At 48.5% G+C, this 19669-nt stretch overlaps 2 protein-coding genes across 4 annotated transcripts in view; one reads left to right on the forward strand and one right to left on the reverse strand.

The window, feature by feature from the left end:
- Positions 1-369: 369 nt before the first annotated feature.
- On the reverse strand, positions 370-3286 carry FJX1 (four-jointed box kinase 1). Its single transcript, XM_027115010.1, has one exon. The coding sequence runs from the start codon at positions 2626-2628 to the stop codon at positions 1315-1317; it is 1314 nt and encodes a 437-aa protein (XP_026970811.1). The 5' UTR covers positions 2629-3286; the 3' UTR covers positions 370-1314.
- The window catches only part of PAMR1 (peptidase domain containing associated with muscle regeneration 1), a 172879-nt gene continuing 155469 nt past the window's right edge, over positions 2260-19669 (forward strand). The window contains exons 1-3 of one of the 3 annotated variants that reach the window (XM_027114999.1): positions 2261-2374; positions 3295-3423; positions 4051-4156. The gene's annotated coding sequence lies outside the window, so the exon portion shown is untranslated. Of the gene's footprint in view, positions 2375-3294; positions 3424-4050; positions 4157-19669 lie in introns of all 3 variants that reach the window. The other 2 variants (XM_027114998.1, XM_027115009.1) reach the window with 2 other exon arrangements.

A 19669-nucleotide genomic window follows, 5' to 3' on the forward strand; every position in this document is an offset into this window, starting at 1 on the left:
ATCATATTTCAGTCTATACATCTGGTTCTATCATATTTGCCAAATGATTAATATAGGACTAAATTACAGTGAAATCCTTTTATATCACAGTTTTATTGGCCAGGAAATAGAATACTTTCCGTCCATGTCTCTCTCCACCATCCCGCATGTTCTATGCTGAACTCTGAAATTTCCTGCGCGAGGGTTCATTTGAGTGAGCAGGACAGGGAATCTGCTCTTGTCTTTGTTCAATTCTATAAGTTCCATGGTCACGGCTGGGATATACATGCGTCCTTTGTTTTAAAAGCACATCCACAAGGGAGAAACCTTAGAGCTTATTCTAAAACCAGGCAGGGCATCAGATACCTCAAACAGTTAAAACCACAGGAATTAAATTCTAAATTTTAAACTCCCTTTTATTGAAATATAAGTTTGTTTAGTATATTTACACCACACTTTATGCACATATATACACATAGAAGGCAAATTTTGTCAAAATAAAAAAAGTTTTTCTTAATAAAAAATTAAAATAAAAACAAAGTAAAGTGCATGAAACTTTTTTTTTTCCCTTCTGGTGAACATCATCATTGACAAAATTATGAACGGTTGGGAAGGGGGAGGAAGAAGAAATTCATTATTTGAATCAATGCATACAGCCGGTCCTGCATTTGTAGCCTTCAGGCTGAAATGACAAGCTGTAAGGAACAAGTCAGACAGCGTCTGCAGGACTCCCTCCATTCTGCAGGTCCTGCTCCCTTTGTCCTATCGGGAGCGGTTCCCTAGCTCTTAACAGTGATCTCACCATCACCAAGCCGGAACAAAGGGAGAACACAGGAAGGGGGCTCCACCAGCCAATGTCATAGCCCTGCTCCGGGGCCACCAGCGCTGCGTTTGGTAGGAAACTGCAGAATTAGCTCAATGGCTCAAATAGAAGTTTTCCTTTTTCGGAAGGGGAATGAGGGGGCCAAGAAATAGGATGTATCTCCCACAGAGACGGCCACCCGGGGGCCAAACTCCGGCAGCAGCCAGTTTCTTTGGATGCAAACTCCGTGCTGGCACAGGGAAGAATCCTTTTATAGGCTGGGTGGAGGAAATGTTACACTTCTCGCCTCGGTGAGTTCGTCCTCCCAGAACTTTGAAAGGACACAGCTTGGGACTGAGAGAAAGGGGCAGGTGGGTAAAGCTGAAGTTTTTAGCCGCCTTCGCGCTCGGGTCTCCGGCTGGGCGTTGGCTGGCTGGTCCCAGGCGGTGGCTGAGGCGACGGCCCTTCCCCCATCATCCATTCCCCAGCCAGGGTCTCTCTCTCTCTCTCTTTTCCTTCTCCTCCGGGGGATGCTAAGCCCCCGGTCGGCGGCCGTACTTAGCCTTACAGTGCAAAATGTGCTTGGCGAGGAAGTCGAGGCGACGCTGCAGCAGCTGAGCGTGGGGGTCGGCGAGGGCGGCCAGCTCCGGGAAGCGAGGCTCGTGGTGCTGGTAGAGGCGCAGCAGCCGGGCGGCCGCGTCCTGGCCGCGGTGCAGCTCCAGGACACGCCGCGCAGTCCGCTCTCGGAACACGCACACTGACTGCAGCAGCGGCTCGTTATACTTGTCCCACATGCCCGCCACCCGGTAGCCGTGCACCAAGCCCGCCTCGTTGTCCAGAAAGACCAGCGCCCCGCCCGGGCCGCGGTGCAGGTTGCTCGTGGCGCGCTGCATGACCCGCGGGTCCCACTGCAGGCTGAAGAGGTTGCTGACAAGCCGGTCAAAGTTGGCCGTCAGGTAGTCGAAGAGGATCAAGTCGGTCCATTGCACCAGGTCTACCAGCTCCGCCCGGCTGCGGTTGGCCAGCTCGCCCCCCGTGGCGCGCAGGGGCCGGAGATGGCCATCCTCAGAGCGCCAGGGCGCGGGCACCACCACGTCCGTGAGGTTGGGCAGCCAGCGAGTCAGGCTCACCACGCTGCCCTCGGTCCAGTGAGCGGCACGAAGCTCCTCCTGCACCTGAGCCCACTGCGCGCCCCGAGCCTCCACCCGGGCCAGTGCCAGAGGCGGCACGTGGTGCTGGAGGCCCAGCAAGCGCGCCAGGTAGTAGGATAGGGCCTCGCCCTGTATCTGCTCGGGGTTGATGCCATAGCGCACGCAGGCGCGGGTGCCGTCGGCGAAGCGGGCCAGCCGGTTGGAGCTGCGCCCGCAGCCCCCGCGCTCCAGGGCCACCACCCGGGCGCCGCGCGCCACCTCCAGCCAAGACGCCGCCTGGGCCTCCGAGAAGCCCCGGGGCACCTGCTCCTCCAGGCCGCGGCTCCAGAAGACGCCCCCGTGCACCGCGGCGCGTTCCTCAGGCCAGGGCCGTCCGGTTGGCACGTGTCGCCTGCGCTCACCCGGGGGCTGCCCAGGCGGGCCATCTGCGCCCGCCGCCAAGGTGAGCAGCGCTCGGAAAGTTTTCAGGGAGCCGCCGCGGGCGTCCCGCGCCAGGGGCGGGGGCAGAGGGAAGCGAGGCGCGGGCTCCCGGCCGCCGCTCCGGGCCGGGCGCCGCGGGAGCCGGTCTTCCGGCGGCCGGGAGGCGGGCAGCTCGGTCCGCGGCGGCAGGAGCCCGCCCCACAGCGCCAGCAGCGAGCCCAGCGCCAGCAGCCAGAGCCCCGCGGTGGCGGAGGCGCCCCGCATCCTCCTGCCCATGCTCCCCCGGCCGCGCCGGTGCCGCCGCCGCTTCAAGCCGAGCCCAGGAGCCCGGGTCCCGGCGGCGACGCGGGCTCGGCAGCTCGTTGGCTCCGGGGCTCCGGGCGCCTCAGCTCCATCGCTGCCGCGGGGCGGTGCGGGTCTCTGCCCGGCACTGAGAACTCGCCTCGCTACCGCTTCCCAGCTGCTTTTGTATTTCGCTGTGAGACCCTCCGGCGGGCGCAATTCACAGGCGCCCGGACCACGTGGGAGCGATGGAGGATTCCCCCTCCCCCTCCTCCTCCGCCGCTCCCCGCCCCCTTCCCCGCCTCTTCCCTTTAAAGCGGCGATGGCTCCTTCCAAGCGGGAGAAGCGGTCCCACACTCATTCGGGGACTTAGGGGCAGGGAGCCGGAAGTCAGGCAGGCGGCGCCCGCGCGGGGGCGTCGGAGCTGGCGGCAGAGAGCTGGATTCGCGCTGGGTGGGTGAGACGCGCCGCTCGCTCTCTTGGGGGTTGGAGTGGGTGTGGAGTCCCTTTGCCTGGGCGGCTCCTGGCCTCCAGCAAAGTTCAGACTAACCCCCAGCACACTCCCGGCGCCGCCCGGGGTGGATTGGGGCAGGTCCCTTTGCCTTCTCCGTTTCCGACGGTGGGTGTGATTCACCCTGCCTTATGTAAACCCCTGGGGAGCTCTCCGAGCCACCGAGGAGGTGACTCCAGCCGGGTTAGACGAACCATCTGTAGCAAACAACTTTGAACCGACACCTCCTTTCCCGAGCACCCTCACCACACTGGTCACCGAGGGCTGTGCGCTTTGAGGTTGGTCACTCCGCCTTTCCCGAGGAACTCACCGGGAATTCATCCTCACTGTGCAGGAACCCCTAGGCAGGTTCCATTCAACAAACTCCCCTCGGTTCTGGTCACAGAGCATTAAAATCCACAGATGAGGTCACGTGCTCACGGAGCTCACATTCTAGGGAGATGTTCAGGTTGCCAGGAGAGCCTTACAACTCAGGATCCGACTTGTGCGGAGGAGGGGGCCTTAGAGACCATTTCTCTACGAAATGATACTATTTTGCCCATGAGGAAACTGAGGCACAGAGATGGGATGGGGCTTGCTCCAGATCCCAGAAGTAGCAAGTGGAGAAACTAAAATTCAAACTGGGGTCTCTGGGCAGCATGCCACTTGATTTTCCCTCTATCAAGACAGTTCACTATTTTTATCAAGTTGCCAGCATTCTCGTTTTTTAAAAACTCACTATCACTTTATGCCCCAAATGTGATTTTCAATTCAATGAATGAAAAACAAAAAACCAAAAAACAAACCCATATTGTATTTGACATACTGGTTTAATGGTTTAAGGGAAGAAGTGGTTGGGGGGAGGGGTGGAGGAGCAAAAAAAGAAAAAAAAGAAAAAGTAAACAGCAAACCACATTGTCTTCCAGCCACTTTCGGGTTCAATCCACCAGGAAGGCTCTTGGGTAAAAATCGGCTCTCCCTCTTACCTCTCGGCGTGAGACCCTGTCCCAGATCTAAACCAAGATTTCCCAGGTGAGACACAAGACAAGGGGTTGGGGGGTGGAATCCACCTCAGAAAGCAGGAGTTTGAAATTTGTTTCCTTTCATGTGTTTCTTTTGTCTTTATGCCACCTCCCCATCAGATGCAACTGGGGGTTTTCAACTGCCTCAGCTCATTACCTGGCACTGATTATATTTTTTTCTCCAAAGAATGAACATTTTAAGAAACCCTAAGGTTTGTGACTAAGCAGAGGCATCCAGAGACCACATCTGGGGACTTGCAGAGCTGACCCCATGTACCCTCAAGTGTTTCCATATTGGCTGAAGCGTGGGGTCTTTGTTGAATCTCTTCTGCACCCCATGGTGGCTGCCTCATGCCTTTGTATAGATCTTATCTGATGATGAAATTACTATTACTATACTACCTTCATTCATTAAAAGGTACCGTCTTCCTGCTCTGTGCAAGCTCCTTACCCCCATCTTTCCCTAGCAGGCAGGGACTATATCTTAACAACTTTCTATTTGTCTTACCACCTAATATAGGATATTGCACTAAAAAGGTGCTCAATAAATTGAATTTAATTTTTGGTCTTTTGGTTTAACTTCTGAGAATTTTTTTTTTTTTTTTGAATGCATTGCTTTCAGCTTGGGTAAACCGTAAGCAAGATCTCCACCTTGTGGGCATTAAGTAGAATATCATCTAACTAGAAAGAAGAATACATTTTCAGCAGGTCGGTTAATTGTTTAAGTTAAAGTCTGAGATTATTACTTGGCTACCATGGCCCGTGCCATGTCCTGGGGGATATGGGGAAATCCAGAGTAGTTGGTGTCTCTGTCTTTGTAGCTGTTAAAAAAACTATAAGTAACTATAAGGTATGGTTCACTGTAAACTTTGTGAGGAGTCCGTCTTGTCTGTTGTTTTATGGCTGCCTGGCACAATGCCTGGTACTTAGTGGGTGTTCAGGAACAATTTGCTCAAAAAAACAATGGAATGTTAATAAGATAAAGCTCTGCAAGTAGCATGTATCAAGGTATTTTTAAAAAAACTGCTTACCACTAAAAGAAATAAAATAAGTGCTTTCATACATAAAAGGAAAAAAAATTGGTGACGGATCCACATAATGTAGGAGAAGGAAGCACATGATTTTCAATCTGGGAGGGATGACTTCAACTCAGATACCCCAAATCCCAGAATCTTCCAATCACATTACCAGCATTGACGAAGAAACTAAAGCCTTAAAGCAGTCAGCTAGGATCTTATACCTCGGAAGATGGACTGACTCTATTGTAGCTCTTAGCCTGTAGCCACAGGACTGAATGCACTGGGTACCAGAACAGGATGCACTAATAGAAACTTGAACAAATGCATTGAAATGCAGAATTACAGAAAACCGCAGAAATAAAAGAGAAGCAAAAAACAAACCCAAGGTGGAATGCAGTTTAAATGCATTATATAAGAGATATTTTTAGGCAGTGTTTAAAAACACTCCTCTGTTTACCCGTTAGATGAAGACACTCCCATTCTTCTTTACTTCCTGGCCTGAGGACACCCCCCACCTACTGCCATCCCCCTGGGGCTCCTTGGGAGGGCACAGGGCACAGGTCTTCACAATGTGTGACCTCAGGCCGGCCCCTCTGGCAGTTGCTTGGGGATGAGGGGAGGTGCTGTGCATCTTTCCCTACATAGGAACCTGTTTTTACGTGGAGAACTTTCTCCACAGTCCTCAGAACTTCTCCCTGAGCCTCAGCTTCCAATTGCTTCACACTCATCCACAGTCCTGTTTGAAGGATGATCTGCTTCCTAGAACAGTGCCTCCTGGGGAAGAGAGAGGAGGTGGATTTGAGGAGTTGAGGGTTGGGTGCAGGACAGCAGGCTGGGAGTTGGGAGATTTTCTAACTCTGGTATTTCCTCTTGCTGGCTGTTTTCCTTTCTGGCTAGTTATTTCCCTTCTATGAGTTCCAGTTTCCACATCTGAGAAACAAGGATAATACATCCTACCTCCGTCACAGGATTGTTGTGAAGTTGCTGTGAGACGTTGATAATAACCACCACAACATTAGTAGCAAACGCTTATTGAGTGCTTATTATGGGCTTGGCGCGGGACTGAGCCCTGCACGTGTGTTCTCCTTTCACCCTCCCGACCAGCAGTCTTGTCCCCACTGTACAGATGGGAAAACTGAAGCTTAGCCAGTCACTGGCCTGAAGTCACACAGCAAGTAAATGGCCGGGCTAAGATTCCAGAGTGATGGAGGCCAAACTCTTTGCAAATTGTAAACTGCTAGGAAGATGTCAGATATCAAAATTATTGACTTAAATCAAAGTAGATTCAACTCAGATTAAATTTTGCTTTGAAATGTTCTCTGTGGTTGCTATCAAGTGAAACGGTTAAGAGTGTGAACCCTCAAACCAGATTGTCCAGATTTAAAACTCGCCAAGTGTGTGACTTTGAGTAAGTTACTTGACCTCTCTGTGCCTGTGTCCTCATCTATAAAACACAGTAATAATAGTGTTGTTGGTATTATTGATACTAATTACAATAATATAATATCTGATGACTAACAGTAATTAATTAATAGTGAAAAACCTTACAGCTTATTGTGGTGATTAAATTAGTTCCTGTATTTAAAACTCTTGAAAGACTATCCAAGAGTCCACTATTTTTATAGCTTTTTAAAAAAATTGAAGTATAGTTAATTTACAATGTGTTAGTTTCAAGTGTAGAGCAAAGTGATTCAGTTATACATGTAGACAGCTTCTTTTTCAGATTCTTTTCCATTATAGCTTATTACAAGATACTGACTAGAGTTCCCTGTGCTATACAGTAGGTCCTGGTTGTTAATCTATTTTATACATAGTAGCGTGTATCTGTTCATCCCAAACTCCTAGTTTTTATCATTCCCTCTCCTTCCTGTTTCTCTGCTTTGTTGCCCAGATGGGGGTCTCCTTCTTTTCCTGTTGCTGTCCTCCACCAAGCCTCACTTGGGTCTTGAGAGACATGATACAGGTGGCGACCCTGACCAGTGCACCCTCCTTATGTCCCAGATGAGCATCTTCCCTGAAAATTTTGCTCCCTTCCTTCCCAGCTGGACCGAAGCAGGGTTCCCAGTGCAGCTCTTGTTGAAATCCCAGAGCCTCCAGCTAGCCTTGGGCAGCTGCTTTCCTCTCACTACTCTGCCTCATTCAATCCTAACCTTTCCTGGGTCTTCTGAGTTACAAGCCCCTCCCAAAGATAGAGGCCCCCAAATTCACCCTCTAGATGCTTCTACAAAAGGGAAGAGTGGGGAAGACCATGTCAGGGAGAGGAGTACAATATTCCTTGAAACTGGGTATGACTCCTGCTTTAGCTGTTACTAGCTGTGTGACTTCAGGTAGCTTTCGAGTCTCTCTGGGCTGCAGTTTCATTATTTGTGTTTCCTTCTTCTCTACTCTGTCTCTGCCTAGGGTACATTATTTTTCTGCTCGGGGATCTTTTTCCTTTTCTTGGCATGTCTCTATTTGACCATGATCTGGATCTCCCAAGAATTGTGTAGCTGTCTCATCTTTACACACTTGGCTGTCAGGGGCAGGTAATATATACACCTGGCTCTAGGTAAATCTTGCTGGATAGCTAGAAGGAGGTCTGGAAACATACAGTCTTTGCAATCAACCTGTCTGCCTGAATGAGTCCCGGTTTTAAGAACACACTGTTTCTTAATTTATGGTGAGACTAATAGTTATATGATTCTCTTTATTCCATGTAGCTCTCTTTTTGACCTGCTTTTGGAAAAGGTTCCTGTAGCCACTGGTGTTGGAGACCAGAATCTAAAGGTTGGAAAACTGGTGAATTAATTTAGTAAATTTTAGAGCAGTTGCTGACACAATCTCTCAGTCATATATCATCATACCCTAGTTACAGGGTATGATGGTAAAAATTCTGGACTGGGCATTTGGGGACATGAATTTCTTTCTCTACTATGACTTAGTTCAACTGACATTTATCGTTCACGTGCCAAAGGCCAAAGAATTGGGCGAAAGTGATGGCGTCAGATTTTCTCTTGTCCTTCACACCTGCGTCAGGAAACGTTGGTTGTCTTTTCTTCACCCTTCCCTTTCCCTTCCTTCTTCCTGGCAGGTCTCCGTCCTTCTCCCTGTGCCTGGTGCTGGAGGGGAGGCTGAATTCTCATTGGGCTAAATCAGTCACAGTGCCTTCAGCTTCCTTGCCAGGGTTGGGTTTAGGCACAGGCACGGGACACCACTCTGGCTGGTCACAGCTGCAGGGAAGTCCACAGGGAGGTTTCTGGGAAAGATGTCTGTGCTGTTACAGAAAGACACAGAAAAATATGGCACTTTTCTCCATGGCTCAGGTCTAGATTTGAGGCCTGGAATTGGGGCCGTCATCCTATAACTGCAAGGAGAGCCAAGTGGACACGTTGAGGGTGGCAGAGCCGAAAGAGGGAAGGAACCTGGGTCCTTGGTGATGTCACCAAGCTCCTGAATTAATCCGCTCTGGAGCCACCCTGCCTCTGGAGTTCCCTGGTGGTTTAACGCACTCTGAGTTGGGGTTTTTATTCTTGGCAGCCAAAAGATTCCTAAATGATATACCTCTCACATGGGAGCTTGCAAACCGGAAAGAGGGCAAACATATAAACAGAACTCTTCCTGTGCTGCGGTGAAGGCAGTGTGTTGTCATCTTTTGGTACATGTGCTCGGCAGCCAAGCTGAGTCTTGCACTTACCAGCTGTGCTGTCTTGGGAAAGTCACTTAACCTGTTAAGTCATCCGATAGTTGGATGGTGATAACTGCACCTGCCTCGTAATATTATTGTGTGGATGAAATGCACATTAAGCACTTAGTAAGTGCTCAATAAATTTTATCGCTTGCTCTGGCTATTATGGACATGGAAACCACACAAGAGCCCAGAGGAGGGAGCAGGAAGGTCAGGAAGGCTTCACCAGGGAGGCAGATGTGAAGCTGGTCTTGAAGGGTAACTGGGGGTTTGCAGGTCAGGGTTTGGGGAGGAAGAACATTGGGGCAAGCAGAGAGAGCAGCACGTGAGCTCATTTCTACATCTTTCAGGAGCTCAATTTCCTCATCCTTAAAAGCACTTGAGTGTGCTGGATTAGCTTAATCCTCTTTTGATAAAAGAAACAAATCTCAGGCCCCCTCCCTAGATTGAGAAGCACTAGATGGCAGACTCTCCAGGCCCCTTTATCACTCACCCATCATTTTTGAACCACCCTGGAGAAATTCACTCGACAAACATTTGCCACTGAAGAAAGTGACTCCCGCTGGCTTCGTTGATTTCTTTGTTCATTGCAGCCCAGAGCCTTATCTGCTGCGTAATTAGAAATGCTGCGCTTCCTCAGCTTCCCCAGGCTCTGTGCATCTCATCAGTCAGATAGATGCAGAAGCTTAATTAAGCTTGTAAAGCTTTCTGATTTCCGTAGATGAAAGGTGGCCCATAAGTACCAGGTTTTATTTTGGTGGCTCCTGCCAAGGGTTATTATAAATGGGACTTAGTGCCACGTGGCTGAGCTCTTAGTGTGATAATGTGTCAAGACCAATCGAGGCTGCCGAGAGCAGAGATATTTTCATAATGGTTTCATCATAGGCGGTGGGTGTTAATGGAAGTGGCTGTGAAAAAGAAAGTATTGCAGGCAGTGAAACCAGACTAGAGGTGGCTGCAAGTGAAATATCGGCTGTTGCTAGGATCTCCGTCATAATCATTAGCTATATTAGCCTTGGAGCCATTCTTCTGCCGTCTCTTCTAGACCAGGCTCAAAGTCGAATAAAAAATGATGCTTTAACTCCAAGTGAAAATATATTCCTTTGCTGCTTTTTAAAATCCATTTACATTAAAATGGTGGCCAGCAGGTAAGTAATTTATAACTGGGGGCTCAGTGCAGCATGGATGGGTGTTGTCAGAATAGGGAGCAGCCTAAATGGGAGACAGAGGCACTTCCAGGCCTGGGAAGAGTCATCACTGTTGGACTGAAGAGGGGCTGGAGGAATATGCAAAGACAAGGGGTAACTTAGGGACACTCGCTGGTGAATGGAGAGGTAGCTTCGTATTTCAACAGTGAGGTGGGTGAAAAACCAGGTAGAAGTTCTTCAGTAATGCAGCCCTCGTTAAGAATGTGCTAGCTTCCTGGGCTCCGGGTTCCATTGCCTAAAACCAGTCTTCGGCATCCCACAGGCAGACAGTCGATAATACCTGATGATGACGATGACAATGGTATAACCCCGTTGTTAGCTGAACTTTCCCTGCTCTTTTGAGACCCGGTTACTCTTGACCTAAATTCCTATTCCATGGCCTGGGAGGGTCCAGAAACTTCCCCTCCGTTTCTGAGAGTCCCTGGGCCTTTGTTCCTCAAGCACGTCTCTCTGTGTCCACCTCCTGCTTCCATGCTTGTTGCTTTGACCTCAACGCACAGTAGCATGGATGTGAAGTTCAGTGCCTTATCCACAGCACCCTCTTGCCCTGTCCCGGAATCCACTTGGGCCAAAGATATGAGTTTAGTGATTTTACTGAAGATCTGGGGGGGCTCTTGGGGTGTGTGTGGGTCACGTAATTGCACAAGGCCTTCGTCCATCTACCTCTCCTTTCCCTCCTTTCCCTCTCCCCTTTGTGGAGGAACAGGCAACATTTCCGTCTTCCTTCATGTAACACAGTGCTGCTTCTATTCAGGCCTCTGTAGGATCCCAGCTTCTTCCCTCGGTCCACAGACTGTCAAGGTTTTTCTTGTGATAAAGTCGGGAACAGAATTCTGGTGGACAACACTGAATGATTCTGAGGTACTTTCTACATGCAGTGCAGTGTGTGAGAGCTTTTCATGCACTCGGTCTAGAAGACCTTCCTCCAACCCCCCTCCCCCGCCCCTGGAGGTGTTACTCCTCCATTTCATTGATGGGAAAACCAGAGCACCATGAGAAGTAAGACTTCTCATTGGCCTGGGAGACTTCTGCTAAGTAACAGAAGAGGAATTCCAACTCTGGTCAGTCCAAAGACAGAAGTTATGTTAACTACAGTGCCATGTGACCTCTGGGGCTGGGAAACACCCTGGCCAGTTAACCAAGGGGCCTCTTACAAGGGACTCGTCTCTTCCTTTGTACTGGCGCATTGTCTTACACCAGGCATGTTGGAAACAGGTACTTACATCTCTCCTCATCTCTGCTGTGTGACTGAGCCCAGCCCATCTCCTGGGAGACCTGTCATAGCCCAGAAAGCTCCCCGTGGTAAATATCTTATGTTGGGGGGATAAGAGGGATTGGAAAAGAAGTAGGCTGGGCTGGCTGACCTGGTAGTCCTGAGGACAGCACTCTCTTTGTCTCAGGACCAGAAAAATCTGAGTTAAGGTTGACAGTGGAAGAACACTCATCACCTGCTATAATTTCTCCTCTGGTTTCACCTCTCCTGAGAACCGACTCCGAGATTGCCACAGGGAATCAGAGAATTGCCTCTCTGGGACTGGCCGTGTTTGTTACGCAGCAGGCACTGAGACTCGATCCCTGGTTCCTTTTCACTTCACCCGATGAGAAAAGGAAGGAAAAAACCCTCAGAGGCCATTTCTTGCCTGCTTGAGTTTAAAGAATGGCTGCATTTTAGGGACAATGTGGGCCTGAGGAATAGCAGGAGAAGGGCTGAGGAATAATGATGGTGATATATTTCTATAGCTCTTTGCAGTTTTGCTGAGTTCTTTCCCGTGCCAGTCTGGTCGGATTTTTACAACAACCTGCTAGGGAGGGGTAGTTGGGCAGGTGTTAGTGACTGTTCCTATTTTATGAAGGAGAAAACTGAGTTTCAGAGGGTGTGTGATGAGCCCAAGATGCACAGCTAGTTCCTGGCAGACCTGGAACTTGAAAGCACTTTACCTGACTTCCACATAAGAGCTCTTCCATGGCATTCATACCCTGTTTGCTGAGTTTAATCCACATCTGCAGACTCTGTCACTACCTCTGGTTTTCCACATGGTTACATGTCCATGTTGAATGTATGTTACAATGACCATTAAAACTCCAGTCAGGAGGGCAGAAAAAGGAACCCAGGGGCAATTCCCCAAAAGGTGGAAAATTTAAAAGCCCGTCTTCCCCTTTAATGGTGCTTTCTATTTCTCTTATTAGCTGCTATGACAGAAAGAAGGAGGAAAAGAAAAACCAGAAGGGTTGGGGAAAAAAGAGAGAGATTATTTTGAAATCATTTTCTTTGCTTGCCTGGTTCTGTTAATAAACAGGATTTAATCAATAGGAGTCAGAGAGAGAAAGAGGCGGGTAATCACCGATCATTGGATTCTTTGCGGGGCGGGGGCGGGGGTGCGGAGAATGATCATAAAAAACCTCTGAGATGGCAAAGAGGAAATGGTGAGAAACAGAAAGTTTTCTCTTGCTTCTCTGCTCCTATGCATGATACCCTTGCTCACACAAGGCAAAACCAAGCCAAGAGACCAGAGTAGGGTGCTTGACCTTGTGGCCTTACCCCACTGAGAGGGTCATTCGGTTGGGGATGAAGATAGATCTGCATGGCTGTTTAGGCTCAGAGAGGGTAGCTAGACTACATAGAAGTCTTCCTGCTTTGATTTTCTCTTTCGCAAGAAGGGATATTAATGCTTGCCTCACAGGAATATTGTAAGAATTAAATGAGAGTATGGGATTAAATAAATATAGCAAGTGAGAAGTTCCAGTACAGTTTCTGGCATATAGTAGGCACTCAATAAGGACTAAAAACCACACATTCAGCTACATAGAAACATGTCTGGGAGGATACAGTAAGTGATTAACAGCATTCTCCTTAAGAAAAGGTCTGTGGGTGGGAGGCACTTTTACTTTTTAATGTATGTATTTTTACTTTATCCTCCCTGGAGCATTTGGGGAAAGTATGCTGTGTACGTATGAATGGGTGTGTGTGGAGGCTTAAGTTAAAAGTTAAGATCAGACATAGAGTCATAAAGAATGTGAGGTTTTGGTACCCCTGTCTTTGTGTGATTGTAAAATTTGTACTCACTATACTTGAACCAGTTGAGGTGGCGACAGAAATGGACTGGCCAAGTCAAGAAACAGAAATGGGATTTGATAGAAGGATGCTGGAGTAGTTCCCAGCATCAATGGAGGACCTGAACACTGGGCACTGGAGAGCACCAGAACTCAGAAACACCAGGTAGGTAAGCAGGAGGGCCTTCTCTCAAAGGTGCACGTATACAATGTCTCAGCTCCAGTCACCTCTCATTCGAATGTTTACATTCCAGGGAGAGGATATCTGATTGGTCCGTTTGGAGACAGCTGTTTCCACCATTGGCTCACTGGGCCTTTGCCATGTGACAGGGCAGGGAGTATATAAGGGAGCAGTTCTGTGCTGGACCATAATTCTATAGGTACCTACCTCAATCGTCTCTGCTGTTTAATTTTTGAAAAATTATAATCTTGTGTTACTTTTAAAATAATATTGAGAAACCTCTAACAATTCATCAAATAAGTAGAGCTATACTGTAGGATCTCAACAGAATGTATTTTATGCATCTTTTATAAGGAGCCAATACAAAGCAAAACCAAGCAGCATCGTGTGCCTAGAGATACATCACAGAGTGACACATCCTTTGGGTCTGAATGAATGTTGATTATGATGGTAAACACACCCACACAACAAAAACAATACTTATCTTTCTGACTCCAACCGTTAGCAGATCCAAAATTTCCATAAATTCGTCTAGCGCTGTCTAGCTTAGGAAGGGAGTTTGAGACCTTTATCAGGGTAAAGAAAAGTAATAGGGCATTTCTGATTTTTTTAACACTAGCTGTTATTTTATGGTGTTTGGAAGGCAGGGAATACAAAGTACACAGAACATATGCAGGGTCTACTCCTTGTGGGTGTTTGTGTGTGTGTGTGAGAGAGAGAGAGAGAGAGAGGGAGAGGGAGAGAGAGAGAGAGAGAGAGAGAGGGAGGGGTAGTACTTCATTGCCCTGGGGCATAATGATTTAGGCAGTCCTGTATAAGGCAAGCTCAAATCCAGACTGCATTTTCTATGCTGACCATCTGTGTTTCCCAGGAAAGAGGAGCCCAGCCGTGGGCCCCAAGAGGTTGAGGAAAAAGTGAGAAGCAGGGTGTGTGGCCAGTCCTGGAGGGTCTGGGGGGGATGCTCTGTGTCCTTCTGGCAACATCAGCCCCACGGAGGCAGGCTTGGCTCTCTCCCCTCCTGGCAGCCCCATAAGCATCCTTCCCAGTGTCAATAAATCTCCTCTGGCCACTCACCCCTTCCTTGTGATTTTTTTCTTTTCTGAGGGTGTTGCTGGGGGAGATCATCAGAAACTACTTATTTGAAGACAGAAGCCTCATCTCTAACAAGCGGGGATTGACTGATAACGCATACCATTTACCGAGTCTTGCTAATAAGCCACATACCCTCACCAACCCTTTCAGGTGGGTTTTTATAGCCCCCTTCACAGATGAGGAAACCACGGTTCAGAGAGTTTGAGTGTGTTGCTCAGTTGGCACAGCTCTTAGATGGTGGAGGCAGATGCACACCTGGCCAGTGTGTCTCCAGGTCACCTGGTCCTAATGCCTCCTCCATGATGGAAAGCCAGCTCAGAAGGGCCCAAGACCTGGCAGCTCTGTCACCCATCACTGGCTACTCTAGGACCAGTCACAGAACAGTTGAGCGGTCTCAATCTTAACTACAACAAATAGAGAATTATGATATAATAATACTCCCAAAGCCAGCACTGTAATAACATAATTTTAAGGCAAGGCTTTGAGTTTGCTCTTTTGGGCCCCAAGACCTGCCAGGACTGCATACCCAACTGTGAGAGCCCTCCGAGGAGTGCCCTGTCTGAGATGCCCAGGGAAAGCTTTCCTTCTCTCTTCAGCTTCAGACGCTGGGTGTTCTAACCTCTGAAGTTCCTGGAACAGGACCATTAGGCTTGATAGTTTTATTGGAATTAAAAATATTGTGAATTCACAATGGCCTCTGGCCATAACTGGAATAAAAATGGTATTGCTTTAGACGATACCATTCACTAATTAAACTAGTAGAGAATGAAGCAACAGAAATGCAACAGCGACAAGAATGGGAGTGTGGGCTTCAGAATACTCCCCCAGCCGGCAGTTGAATTTAAATTTCCATTATTTTGAGTGAATGTGGCCCTAAGGAACCATGTAGGGATGGATTTTTATGTGATTTCAGGGCCTTCCGTCTCTTGTAGGGCAGTAACTTTGATAAAGCTATAGCATGCTTTCTTGAAAAAAGTATAAAATATATGTATAACTAGGAAAGAATCCAGGAGGACACAGCTAACTGTTAGCAATGGGTTACCTTGGGGAAAGAAAATTTGGAGAGAAAGGACTTTCTTCTTTTTCTTTTAAAAACATTCTGTGTATTTCTGGTGTGTTTAACTTCATGATACTCAGCACATATTTTGTGAACAGACTAGAATGATCAAGGGAATGCTTTAGAGTGAATGATTCGTGCTTCACGGCATCAGATTATCAAAAGGCAGATTAGATAGGTTACCATTAGGAAGCTGCTCCGAATGGGCCAGGAGTTAAGATGGGAACTATCTGAGCTGAGATGGTAGCTGTGGAGATGGAAAGGAAGGGAGAGGGACTTGAGAAGCCAGAAGCCGGGATGTGATGGTTAATTGTTTGTGTCGACCTGATTGGGCTAAGGCGCGCCCCAGATGGCTGGTGAAACATTATTTCTGGGTGTGTCCGTGCGGCTGTTTCTGGAAGAGATTAGCATTTGAATCGGTAGGCTGAGTAAAGAAGATCACCCTCACCAGTGCAGGTGGGCGAACTTGCTTGCTTGAGCTGGGGCATCCTTCTTCTCGGCCCTTGGACATTGGTGCTCCTGGTTTTTGGACCTTTGGACTCAGATGAGGACTTACACCATTGACCCCCCCTGATTCTCAGGCCTTTGGAGTCAGACTGAATTATTACCACTGGCTTTCCTGGTTCTCCGGTTTGCAGATGGCAGATCGTGGGACTTCTTGGCCTGCATAGCTGTATGAGCTAATTCCTACAGAGTAATTTTATATTTTAATATATATATATATATATAAATTTTATAACATATATATATATAAAATTATATCTATCTATCTATCTCTTACTTGTTCTGTTTCTCTGGAGAACACAGGGGTGTTACCTGAATTGGCTAAAAGCTTGCAAGGTGGTACTGTTTGGATGAAGATGGAGCCTAGATATTGGTGCTGAGCTATGGAGGGACCTGAAGGGGCTAGAATCCTAATTCTCAGTGCATGGGTGGATGGGTGGATAGATGGACAAATGAATGAGTTATCTCCTAGAAGCTCTTTGCTTTCAGGTTTAGGCCGAACTTCTTTCAAAGCCTACTTAGGTCCTGAGGTTAGGTGGTGATTTCTCATACTCTTCCCCTGACCTCAGCTATTCTTCCCCAAACTAGGGAGGGTTAAGGCCTTTCTAAGATCTGGACCATTTCTGGATGCCTCATGGGGTCAGTTAGGTTTTTTATGTTCTAACTATGAGGACCCATCCCCCACCCCCCACCAATGGCTTAGACGATCAAGGAGATGGATTTAAAGCCAAGTAATTAGGAGGGCTTCTGGCTGGTTTGATTTGGGGGCTCACCAGTGTCATCAAGCACCTGGTCTCGTCTTTCAAGCTTTCTGTTCTGCTGTTTGTACAGCATCAGCCTGGCTTCCTCTTGGTGGCAAAATGGATGCAACAGTTCCAGGCTTTACCCTCACATTATATAGGAGATAGAAAGAGCTTGTTTTCCCCTAGAAGTTCCTTGAAGAATCTCTCTAGTCTCACAGACTCAAATTGGGTCTTTACTGAGTCCCTTAGGCTAGAGAATGCTGATTGGCTGATTGGCTTAAGTTACCTGAGTCAATCACAGTTGTAAGGGTGGTGGTGTCAATCCACCTTCCCCTCCTCCCCCCATGGCCATAGCACAATGGGGGAGGGATGGAAGTGATGTTAGGGGGCCATCAAGTTCTAGTTTGGGACAGTGGAGCAGGAATGGCCTGTGTTTGTCAGTGTGTGGTGAGTGGTGGATGGAGTTAAAAGAGGAAAATGGCCAGAGGAGGGTGGTGGTTTTCCACATTGAGAAGCAGGACATTTTCCACTGAGAAGCAGGACAGTGAGTGTGGATGTTTGGGTCCAGTCAAGAGCAGTGCCTCTAGATCTATGGGTAGGGGCTGTAGAGGAGAATGATTATGAGGGTGCCTGAGAAAACTGGGCACGGAGAACTTAGGGTCTCGGGTGCTAGACAAGGGGCTTCCTGGGCTTTGCTTGGCTCTAAGGGAGTGGGTCAGCCGAGGAGATGCCCACTTCCAAAGGCTATGTTGGCATAAGCAGGAAGCGGTGAATGGCACCCATGGCGGCGTGGAGCAGCGTTACCAGGCAGCATGTGGAGGGCCACGGACCCAGAGCAGCTCTAGGGGCACTGAACAAGTTTGTGTAGAGCACTTGGAGTGTATGGCAAGGAGGGCATGCTCCATCACTGTTACAGTGAGTATTTTTACTTTATTTTTTATTGCGGTACGTGGGCCTCTCACTGCTGTGGCCTCTCCTGTTGCGGAGCACAGGCTCCGGACGCGCAGACTCAGCGGCCATGGCTCACGGGCCCAGCCGCTCCGCAGCATGTGGGATCTTCCCGGACCGGGGCACGAACCCGCGTCCCCTGCATCGGCAGGCGGACTCTTAACCACTGCGCCACCAGGGAAGTCCCTATTTTTACTTTTAATTGTTTAACGTGGTGAGAAGCAGTAGCAGAAATGGAAACAGGAGACTGAGTGATTCAGGCCTTCTTCCTGCTTGAAAGTGACAGTTTGGTGAACCTTCTTTTTGGACTGTCTCACCTTAGGGCTGGGAAGGCTCAAGAGCGTGGTGGCTGGGATTCCTTCCAATCTGGTGTATGGGAGCTTAAGCAGGATCCAATCTGTCTGAGAAATAAAGACCTATGGCATTACTTGTGTGGCACGAGCGAGCCTGGAGCTGCTCATACAGACAGAACTATAAAATCACATGCACACGTACTTTACATACGTGATCCCATTTGAGCCTCACGATACCCTACAAGGTAGTCGTGGTTATCACTGTCTGACAGGAGAGGAAAGCCCAGCTTGGAGGTATTCGGTCCACAGCCCAAGCTTCAGAGCTAGGATACGGTAGAGATGGTCTTTGGACCCAGCATCCACAGGCCCACCAGCTCCCCAACACCGTCTACCTTCCTTACAGAGCTTAATTTGGCGAGCTATCCCCTCCTCCCCCATGAAGCCATGTGATTCAGGGATAGGACCTCACCCTCACCTCCAGGGGAGAGGCTGCTTTTTCCCCTTGACCTAGTTCTGACCATTGGAATTGTGCTGATGGGATTTTGAGAGAAGTTTTCTTACTTCCAGAGGAGAGCTATCGGAATAGTTTCCTTCTTCTTCCTCCAGATATTATCACATCTGGATGAGACATTCGCAAGTGCTGCAGAGCCACGTGCTACCAACCTCAGGACTAGGCCAGTACTCAAGATGGCAGAGCCGAGATGGAGAGAATCTGGGTCCCTGATGGTGGGGGGAGTCACTAAATAACCCATCGTAGACGCCTCCAGATACTGCTACTTGCCTTCCTAGGGTCCATTCTGCTCGTCTTCCTTAGTCACAGAAAATCTGTATTGATGAATGTAGCAATGTACCCAGATATAAAGCCACATTTTCCAGACTCCCTTATCAACACAAGTAGCCGATAAACTGTTAGGTGGCCCTTTGCCCTGCCCCTCTTGATCTTCCTACTTCCTGGAATGTGGACATGATGGCTAGAGTGTAGTAGCCATTATGTAATCATGAAGCTAACTTGAGGATGGAAGCCATGTGCTAAAGATGGCAGCACAGAACGTATGGGTCCCTGCTGACTGTGGAACTGCCATACCAGCTTTTGACTGTTTATATCTGGGCTTCTTTTCTGTGGGAGAAATATAAGCTTCTGTTTTATGTAAGCCACTGTTACTTGTGTTTCCTGTTATATACAGCTGAGTCTAATCCCAGCTGGGAAAACTATATAGTTCTGAATTTCCTGCTGGGTGAGAATTAATTTCCTTAATACCTAAACCGTTTGGAGTTGGGGTTGCTTTTGTGGGCAATCAATAGCTTCCGAATTGTTTCCTCTTCGAAACCCATACTGTTCACATCTGCACTACATAGCCACCTATAACATAGGGCTGTGTTCTTCAATTCTCCATTATTCTTGGGGTGAGAGGTCCTCACGCTAGGATACCCACCACTTTCTATGATGTTTCCTGTCTCTGAGTCCCATCTTTGGGCAATAAATAAGTTCTAGAAAGCCCAAACAAAAAGCAAATGTTCTGGCTAGCTGCTACAGGGGTGGTACGGCACTGGTGGGGAACCCAAGTGGTTTCTTTGGCACTGACCTCAGACTCTCAGAGTAATACCTCCCACCTGAGCAGGGTCTGGCTTTCAATAGCCTCCTGTCTATTCCATCACCTTCACCACTGCCTGTCCCTCCTCGGTCCCTCTGCCCAGACCATGTGGTCTGCCTCCCACACAAATCCTCAGGGAGAGGAGCTTTTAATAACTGGCGAGGCAACTGT

Source organism: Aethalodelphis obliquidens, unplaced genomic scaffold (genome assembly GCF_003676395.1).
Source record: "Aethalodelphis obliquidens isolate GAN/ISIS:26980383/991018 unplaced genomic scaffold, ASM367639v1 scaffold14, whole genome shotgun sequence".
Taxonomy (NCBI): domain Eukaryota; kingdom Metazoa; phylum Chordata; class Mammalia; order Artiodactyla; family Delphinidae; genus Aethalodelphis; species Aethalodelphis obliquidens.